At 38.4% G+C, this 10,512-nt stretch overlaps 1 protein-coding gene across 2 annotated transcripts; it reads right to left on the minus strand.

The window, feature by feature from the left end:
• Positions 1–1,662: 1,662 nt before the first annotated feature.
• On the minus strand, positions 1,663–10,272 carry vgll2a (vestigial-like family member 2a). Of its 2 annotated transcripts, XM_068018362.1 has the most exons (4): positions 10,192–10,272; positions 9,161–9,449; positions 6,638–7,111; positions 1,663–1,703 (listed from the first exon to the last, which is right to left on the minus strand). In XM_068018362.1, exons 1-4 carry the CDS (start codon positions 10,270–10,272, stop codon positions 1,663–1,665), a joined length of 885 nt encoding a protein of 294 aa, XP_067874463.1. The 2 variants fall into 2 exon arrangements, with proteins under 2 accessions (XP_067874463.1, XP_067874470.1); XM_068018369.1 differs by lacking the exon at positions 6,638–7,111.
• Positions 10,273–10,512: the final 240 nt, after the last annotated feature.

The raw sequence follows: 10,512 nt of genomic DNA on the forward strand, positions 1-10,512 counted from the left end.
GGTGGGGGAGAATAATAACGGCCAGGTTATGAAGCTAAACAGCCGCATGAATTCTCCACAACTTATACACATGTACAGTATCCTGAGGGCGAGTAGAAAGCTAGTCCAAATATCCCAGCAAGAGAGGAATAAAACCGTCCTACTGTGGAGACTTGAGAGGAAAGGAAGACTGTTGTATTTTTACGATAATGAAGGGGCAAGTTAAAGTGATCGGGCAAGGTAACCTCCTGGTTTCTAAGCGCCTTGTCTTTCCGGTGTGCGGTCGCGACTAGCGCACCCAACCCTCCTTCACTACTTCCCTCATTACCTCCCTCACTGCTGCTCAGCGCCACCGTGTTCTCATTCTTCATTTGTTGTTTCCTAACAAGCCGCTGCTATTGCAGTTGAAACAAAACATTCATAAATAATGTAAGTCTCCGGGTATATAAAAACAGTGTCTATATTTTGTAATGTACGAAATTTGGTTGTAAACGCCACCAATTTACAACCCAAGTAAATCTCCAAAGTCCAGCTCCAGGCTTCAATTCACGTTCTCAAAAGGCAAAGTTTAATGAATGAACGAACGAACATAGCAATAAAGTTAACAAATATTCACACTTAAAAACGAGCGTTGCCTTGACAAAATGGTAAAATTTTATACAATCCATTTTTACAGAAGTTTTTTTATAACTACTTTTATTTCACAAATGACCAGAGCACTTTGACAGTTACACAACAATCTCCCAAACAGCTAAAAATGGCAACAACGCAAAAGAAACACGCACAGAATAAAACCTTTCAGCAATTGGAGTTCATCTGTCAAAAAATATGCTGGTGTAGCCTGAATTTGGTACCCCCGCCCTCCCTCTTCATTGTTTTCTCCTCTCTTGTCGCCTGTTGTGAAGACCATCTATCGTATTGCTTCGCTCTCCCTCTTCGTACCGCGGCTTTCGTTCACTTGGCAGCTCCCAGACTGTGGGATGCGCTGCCTCGCCGCCAGTGCAGCACCCTCACTGGGAACCCAGCAGTTTGTCCAGTTGTTCCAAAACAGCTGCTCCACTCTAGCCGCCGTAGAACATGTAGCTGCGGGGAAGGCCCTGCAAAGGCATCTTGTATCCGATCTCATTAAAACTGTCCATTTTGCTGGGTTCTTAATCGCCAAGCAGGTTTCACGAGAGAAAACAATGTAGTGCCTTCCAGGACTAATCCGCCTGTCTGCGATGTGCAGCATTCTTAAATATTTTCAGATTTGTAATGAATTTAACATCGCTTCCTTTTGTAGTCCTGTCATCATCAGCATTGAAACAAATACTGCTAGCATTTTAATCATGATGAGGACATTGAGTCAATTGGCAAGCCCCGTGTATGAAATGCCCGGGCTGCGGATTTCTTGAAACCTCGGGACGCCCATTCAACGTACAGTCGATTGAAGCTGAATTTGGTTCAGAGGCTTGTTTTTTTTTAAAGAATTATTACATTTTTGAAAACGTGTTAAAACTCAACCACTTCAAAACCACTTCTTCTCATAATGTCCCTCAGAAGTGCAGGCTGTTGCCTTTCAAAGGGCAGAGTCATATTTTTAGCTTCTATAGTCTGCCGATCAACTTGTTCAGAAGTTTGTAGTTTTAAAAACATTAGTTTTTTAAAATTTTTGATTGAAGCGTTTTGCTGTGTATAAAACACTCAGCTTAACAGGGGTCCACCACAAAGGGAGTAGCGGCGAGCTGAAACCGAGATCAAAATCTTGTTACACACTGTACATAGAGGAAGAGAAATGTTTCAGGTAGAAAATACAGGGAAGCCAAACGAGGTAGGTGGTGAGGGCTCTAAAACCAGTAAAGATCCTTGTTTTTTTCCTGCTGCGCCAGACCTAAGAGTGTAAAAAAAAGGCAAAAAAAAAAGTGGAGAGGATATGTAAGCAGAACAGGGACAGAGGACAGAACCAGAGCTACGGTCTGAAAGTTAGAACAAATGAAGCATTGAAATAGTAAGACAGGAAGAAATTCCACCCAAACGCGCACAAATAACAAAAATCAAACAAGGTACACAGCTACTGAAGATGAATAGAACATCTGATTATAGATCATGGAAAGAACTCGTTTCTGATTTGACTGCTGCAGGAAGATTTCCTCATTATATTTATGTTACAAATCATTTTTTAGTACGGCTGTATGGGGGGATATACAACAACAACTTATATTCATATCGCGTCTTTAACGTAATAAAACGCCCCAAGGCGAGTTGCTGATGCCCGTTTCGGACCCTATCTGTTGTAATTTACACATTTAACATCGTTAAATTTCGCAAATTTAGATGTACTGTAATAAAACATACACGTGAAAAGGCTTCGCTGAAAAGGACAGACAAAAATTCCAGAGTTGTCAAAGCACATTCCGACTGTAATTTACAGAGATATTAAGATAGCTTAGATATCTAACCATGCCGAAAATATGTTATAAACATGTCTAAGCATTTCATTCAACTCTTTCTCAGGCAACACAAACGGTGTGCTCTCTAGACACTTCGTTCATGTTGTAAACTTTGCTGTTTTAATAAATCAGCTGAATTCTCGGAGTAAATTGCCTTAGTATGTCAATGGGAGGAGGAACCATAAACAATACAACCAACTGCTGACTGCTCAACAAAATTGCTACTTTCTCTAAATTAGTAATTTTAAAAAAGGTAACATTTACTGCCATTAGTGGGATCTGATATTGATAAATCTGATATGTCTGAATCTGAAAATCAGTTCTTGGCATTTTTCTCGAATAGAGAAATCTTGGCAGTCGGTGAATACCTTTAAAGAAACTCTGCAATTCGTGGTATTAAGTAATTACAATTGCAAACTTATAATTCTTTGGGCGGCTTCAATAAATGACTGGTCTCTGCGACTGAAGCAATGTGTTGTAAGGTTTATGCAGCTCTATTCACTGAATCGGAGCAGTTCAGGTTGCACGGCAAACACGAGATTAAATAAGCACCCGCTAACATTGTATCTCTATAGGCTCCAGTCGCCCCTATTTTCTAAATAATCTGCTCTTAAATGTGTCGATAGTTAAAAACAAGTAACATAATTTCCCTGGCGTTTTGTTTTATATATTTATCGAAACATTTCCCCCCAATAATTTACACTTAACTCATCTATCAATTATAGTCTGTCAATCACAAAGCTGAGACAAAGGTTAATTATGCACTTAAATGAATTTTGGATAGTAAATGCATTTATCAAATAGTATTATTTATGCTCATACAATGTATGCGCATAAAATATCGTTTATTCCACAGTTTTTGTAGCTATATACCCGCACCTATGGTTTAATTATATGGGGTAGAATCATTTTGGGCATGCATATATCAGTAACAGAACTATTTCATTGCCTATAGATAAGGAGCAATATTGGGACCTGTTCTCAAATTGCAAGTATTGGGAAATGTGAAGAAGTTACATATATTAGACACAGGTAGCGTTGGGAATTGAATAGTACCGTGTGTTACGACACATCTGATGTTTTCACACCTGAGGCCTGGATTTGAATCCAGTCCAGACTAATGGGGCAAATATCTCATTTCTATGCCAGCTGTAAAGTCCGACATGAAATAACTTTAATAAGTGGTTATGACATATCCCAAATAGCTCAGTGGCACACAACTGTTCATAATTTGGCACAACATTTCATACAGAGGCCATAGAATGACTAGTGTGCAGCAGGAGATACTCTTGTGAAACTGGAATTAAGGGACACTTGGGCCGCAGAGGATGAACATCTAACCAGTCCTCCAGTTGACTTTGAAGTACTCAAGGCTGGCAGTGGCTGCTAGCAGTAATATCCTTTGCATGCAGAAATAACGTGCATTTAAAATAATTGAATGCTGGCTTTGAAAATAATTCCATTTAATATCATTAAATTTAGGCTTGAATTTAATCGAGTGAAATATGGTCAAGTGATATACAACATCAAATGTAAAGTTCTTGTTTAACATTATCTTACTAACAAAGCACTTACATTGCCCAAATGTGAAGACATTTTGAGTGTGCATCATTATGAAAGTGGCAGTATTAGTTAAGAGTCAGCTTGAATCCACAAGCACACTGAAGTCACAGATGTGAGACTCTCAGTAGTGACTGCTTGGTTGAATATGGATCTGGCCCTGCATAAGCCACATTAAAGGGGCCATGTGCTTCTCTTGGGACTTCCATAAGTTCACTTTAAATGTTCTTAATGTTAAAAAAAAAGTGGATATTCCTGATTATTCTGATATTGCTATTCTTTCTTAAAATTTAAAAATTAGTCACAGGCCGAGCAAATTCCTTGCATGCTTCCAAGCACACATGCATAGAACTCCTTGCCATTAGATTTAATATGAGGTGCAACTGGAAGTGTAACATCAAACCAGAGGGTAAATGTTAATCTTTAGTGTTGCCAGCACACAGCTTTGTATGCTGGAACTGCATATAAGAAATTTGAATGTATCATGGGTCCAAATTCCTGATATGTACTTCTGGCACACAAAGCTGAAGCTAGTTTTACACTAAACTTTTGTGTTGGTGCAAAGTGTAAAGGTAGCCTGCAGTACAAGGGTATAAAAATATACAATGATTGTAAATATCTGGCAATATATTTGCCTCAAGGTATTAATAATGGATCATTGTACAAGATCAGGTTATTCTTCGACCAAGCTAATCCAATAAAATTCTACATATGCTCTGTCATTTAAGAAGGTAAGAGTTTGGTCAGGATAAGGATAATCCAAATTTATTGGAATGTCAGTGAAAGCATATCACCCTAATCACTTGGATCACTTTTGACACTACACACTTGTGTTAAATCAAAGCTTCATTAATTGATTATTTGGATTCAGCACACAGCCAACTAAACTTTCCTTGCTCATAGCACACTGCATTGATATTTTTTCAGACTAAATAGTATGATACTGATCAGCACAATTTTGAAGGCTTGACAGTTCAGTTCTCCAGATTTTATCACATTTTCTTTACTAATAAATATTCTTACAGAAATCAACACTTCCATCAGCAGGATTTCAATATCACGCTTTTTGCAACTAATACTAGCAAGGACAATACCCATTTCTTTTCATTGCAACATGTATTGCTGTTTGCAAAGAGGAACCATATAACATAAACATTATTGTTCCTGAGACTACGCATGCTGATATTCATTTGTAAATTTGACAGGAAAAGTAAAGAATGCCCATATTTTCACAGCATTTTGTTACTCGCGTTTTGACTAGAACAAAACCTTGCAATTCTTTGTTAAACTTATTTACATGAAGGCTAAGTTTTCAATTTCAGATTATTTCAGTTTCATGTATAAAGGATGTCTCTATGATCATGATATTTTAGCCACACTCAATTAGTTAAAACCACTGACCTATACATGAATATAGTTGTATGACTTATTTTTCCAGACCTAGATTCCAATCACTTCTGAAGAAGTTCATTTTAGTAACAGCATAATGGGCTTGTTTCTCCTAAATGTAGTTTTTTAATCTATATAATATTCTTCCTTTGCTTGAAATAATGTACTAACTAGTGTTTATTTATCTCCAAAATCTAGTCAAACACCAAATTCTAAATTTATTCAGCTTCTTTTGTTTTACTAGCCCTATTATTGTAGCAAGGTTTCCACCTGTAATTTCTCTTTCAGATACTGACAGAGCTACTCTGTATTTCCAGCATTTTCAGCTGTGATTTCAGATTTCTAAACATCACAATTATTTTCCTCTTTTTAACATTACAGAAATTTTCCCTGGTTATAGTGTAAACTCTATGGCAATTAATACTGGAGAGTTTCAAACCATACTGAAACTAAACCCTTTTCAGAAGATTTACCATGAGTGTGAAATAACAAAATTTGTTTCTCCACACATACTCTTAGAAGAGAATACAGACTACGAATGTTTCAGCAATTTGTGGTTTCACAAATTCCTAACAATGAAGTTCACATCACAGGATTTAATATGCATCCAATTCCTATGGTTTGAAATTGGTATTATCCAATAGCATGTAACATTATTGTCACCTTTAACTGACATTCACATCAAAGAGTTAAACAATGAAAGCAGAATAAAGGAAAAACTATTACAAACAAAAATATCACTGCCTGGTTATATATTAAATGATAATACATGCCTGGTATGTGAATATAAAATAGTAATTCTATCTTGGCATTTAGATGATGAATAAACCATTAAATCAAACTGTTTGATCAGCTAAATTCTTTGTTGGGAATGTGACAATGTAATTCAGATATAAATATTAATGTTGTAAAACAATGCATTATTTCTCAGTATAATCCTCTCTTCCTCTCAACTCATCCCACAACTCAAAGTCTAGCGCTATTACATTACAGAGAGCTCCATGGTAAATGTTGGCGATCATAATAATGAAAGCTCTGACAGCCAATATCCAATAGCGACCTCAGAAAATTAATTGGTTAAATAAGATGTTAATACTCTTGTTTCTCCTAAACTGAAAATTAACTATCCCACACGATTTTCTTCTTTAATGTATTCTCATTAATTTACCATGAGTGTGAATGTAAATTACTTTTACATCCAACAGAAGACAAACAATTTCAGCATTTGAAACCTTTTCTGTTCCTTGATAGCTGCATGCACTCTCTTTGGAAGTATTTACCTGCATCCACATTGAGGTTGAGGGTTTGGCTCATGTCACTGGTGGGTCCTGTGAAGGCCCCTGTGGTCCATGCGGAGGCAGTGTCACTCTTGGCCAGGTCACATTGGGGTGTAGGGACAGCAGGAAGCCGATGTGGCCTCACTGAAGGCACTAACAGTGAACTGTAGCGTGGGTCAAATGGTGTACCCACCCCATATACATCATGCATGCTAGGCCGTGTGTAGACAGAACTCTGTGTACTAATGGCACTTCCCAATGAGTAGTGATGGTGGTGCCAGGGCTCAGGAGCTCCTTGGTGCAGATGAGTGTGCAAAGAGGCACTTGAGTATGGGTCAGCTCCAAAGGGCAGCTCAGTGGGAGCTCCAGCCAGGGTATTGCCTAGACTGCTACTTAGGCTTGCTGACATGGAGGGCTGATAAGTGCTATTCCAGAAAGAGGGAGGAAAACCCCTTTGGTTCATTGGGAAGGCTCCCTCTGGAAAGAAAGAAGAGATAATAGAATTGTTAATAATCATCAATAACAGTGAGTACATTCAACTAGTACAGAAACTTTAATTAAAATCAATTATTTCTCATTAACAACCAAATTATGTACAGTTCTGCAATAAAGCCATTAGAATAGGATATTCCACACTACTTTATGAAAGCTATTTATAGTATAACATAGGTAAAAAATTACAATATTTTTCCAAATAAACGTGGTTTAAAGGTTCCATTGGTAACATGCTTTATCCCTTAAATAGAAATACAAACTCTTTAGGCAACAGAATATCAAATGTTCAAAGAATTGCACATTTTCACTTTCCAAAACACCCTCCAAAATATTGCAAGTATTGTCAAAAGTTAGAAATGTAATAGGCCATTGCTAACGTTTGCCAGTTCTGATGAAAGGTCACATAGACCTGAAACGTTAACTACACTTCTCCCTCCACAGATACTGCCCGACCGGCTGAGTATTTCCGGCATTTTTGTTTCAGATTTCCAGCATCCACAATATTTTTCCATTGTAAGAAATATTTTGCGTTTGATGCTATGTTGTTTGAGGCAGTCACAGCAAACTACCTTACGAGTTCTAGCGAAATCGAAGTATTATTTGATTTTCATATAATGAGATCAGATTCATTTTAGGAATACTGTGTACTGAAGAGTTACTTGAGAATGGAAAGCATTTGAGAACTGGGAACTTTTTATTTTGAAAAAAAACTGCGTTGACACATTATTTTCGATTTCAAAATTTAGATTTGTTAATTATTTATAGCTATCTGAAAAAGTCCCATTGAGAATAACTTATGGCTACTGTTATTTGGAACTCGTATTTCGGTTGCAAACAGCAATATCAACTTAGTATAAGAGCTAATGTGAACAAATGATAGATCAAAACTCCAATGGTATGTGTTGATTTGAATTTTAAAAATTGCATCGTTTCACAATAAATTAAGTGTGCCGACAGTCTCTTATTGCTCGTGATACTGTATTGCAATCTGCAAGAGGTCGCTAAATCTAAAAATAATTCAGTTAAACTGAATGTAAGATGGATCTGAAGCAAATAGATTACTGCTACAACATTCAGGCAAGTTACGTAACATTAAATGAACGAAAAGTTGTATGTTGATAACTTGCAGCAAACAGTACAATTTCTACTCAAGGTTGACAATCTACCTCGGCGAAACTCTTGAAAGAAAACTAGTCATGGATCTGCTGCACGTAATTTAAACGAAGCTAAGTGATCGGCATGAACGCGACATGAAATCGTGTGACATTGATCACAAGTCGTGGGAGTCAGTTGCCAGCATTCGCCAGAGCTGGCGGGCAGCCATAAAGACAGGGCTAAATTGTGGCGAGTCGAAGAGACTTAGTAGTTGGCAGGAAAAAAGACAGAGGCGCAAGGGGAGAGCCAACTGTGCAACAGCCCCAACAAACAAATTTCTCTGCAGCACCTGTGGAAGAGCCTGTCACTCCAGAATTGGCCTTTATAGCCACTCCAGGCGCTGCTTCACAAACCACTGACCACCTCCAGGCGCGTATCCATTGTCTCTCGAGATAAGGAGGCCCAAAAGAAAGAAAGTGATCGGCATCCACCCGCCAAGCCGCCGGAACTGTTGTTACTGTTGTGTATTAAAACTGCTAAGGCGATACTAACCATTGTGTCCAATATATAATTTGTAGGCACCGGGTCCAACATCACGATTAGTGAAATGATAAAATAGATCTTGCTATGTTTAGGTTGCATGCTGTTAACTTTTATAGTCAATCTAATATCTTACTGCGCACTGTTATTATAGTGTTTATCTCTATTGGTGTGAAAATCAAAATTAAGTATATATTCCAACTATAACTACACTATTTCTAAAACGTCCCGCGAAATTCCTTCAATTTGACAATAACGATTTCAGAAATTTTGTGGAACGCAAATAGGCTCATTGATCTAGTAGCTGAAACTTATGCTTTCGAAGATTTTTTTTCTTATATTGGTGGCTGTGTGTTCCAACAGTAAAACATAATGCCTGGCTTTCACTGAACCCACCTCTCCAAGAACTCGTGCTGCCTCTTGAAGATTTGGAGCCACTGCTGGCAGGAGCGTAACTGCTGGGCTGACTCAGTGCCCTTGTAAAATGTTCATCAACAACACTGCTAATGTCACCCTGGAAGTAAGTGAAGAGCACGCATCGTGAGCTGAGATATTCCGCTTCAGGTGGACGCTCTTTTTCACTGCGCGATTCTTCCTCTTTGATCGAAGAGCCGTGTATAGAAAATGATCCACTGATGTTTGTACTGTCCGCTGCTTCTTGCATTTTCGAGTAAAAAGCTAGTTTCTGCAAAAGAGGGAAACCCGCATTCACAGTATCGTGTGGAGCAACTAATGCAGTGACTCTGCAGTGACTGAATTTAAAGCTCCGGTCCGAAAGGCGTTTCGATCGTATCGTTTGGAACTTATAGTAATTGATAATTGCACCTCAATGAATTGTGATCACTTACAGTCTTGATATTTCGTTCAATACTATACACAAGATAACTACATGTAGAAGCACAAGGAACAATACATGTCTGATGAGTCACAATAATTCTGCATGTCTCCTTTTTAATTCAAAGAAAATGTACAGGGCTACAGAATTCTCAGGAGAGTTGGAAGTCTGTTAAATTGAGTGCCATGGGACTTCACCGTTGTTTCAAATATCGAATAACGGTAGTTAAATCAACTCAGTTCCCAGAGTTGGAAACTCACTGTCAGAGGTGAAAGGGGAGTGGGGAAGTCCGTCTCGCTGGTGGGGAAACTCAAAAGCAAATGTCGTTGCATTTATTGGTCCAAGTTTATTGGGAGCTGGGGAACGGGTCGACTAGATGCACAACTATTAGAACGTAATATATTTTCCAGAAAAGGCACTGGATTGATTAGTGTATACAGAGGAAGTGTTCTAAAAACCTCACAGATTGCATTTTAGTGCTTCGTATAAGTCATCAGCTAATTTGAATAAAATGAATGAATTATTGGAATAATATGCCAATAGTATCCGTCTAGTATTATTGATTATTGCACTGCCAACTTTTTAAACGTACCTGATGGTGGTAAGGACTGTAGGCTGCTGTGAAATAAGGCTGGGGACCATACACTTGGTACATAACATCCAGACAGCTCATGGCGAAGGTTGGATTTACCAACAGGGTTCAGGCGAGGTATAGTACAAGCGATACTTCACGGGTGATCGTGTCCCATGTAAGCGAACATTGCTGCTTTGGGTTAAAAAGCTAAATCCCCGCCGTGTTGCCCCAACAGCCTCCTGTCTCTCTCACTCTCTCTGATCGGACTCAGTGCACAAAGCAACACCAAACATTTAAAGCGGACGCGAGGCGTCGCGACGTCACCACACGTCTTCCCAA

Source organism: Heterodontus francisci, chromosome 3, assembly GCF_036365525.1.
Source record: "Heterodontus francisci isolate sHetFra1 chromosome 3, sHetFra1.hap1, whole genome shotgun sequence".
Lineage (NCBI taxonomy): Eukaryota > Metazoa > Chordata > Chondrichthyes > Heterodontiformes > Heterodontidae > Heterodontus > Heterodontus francisci.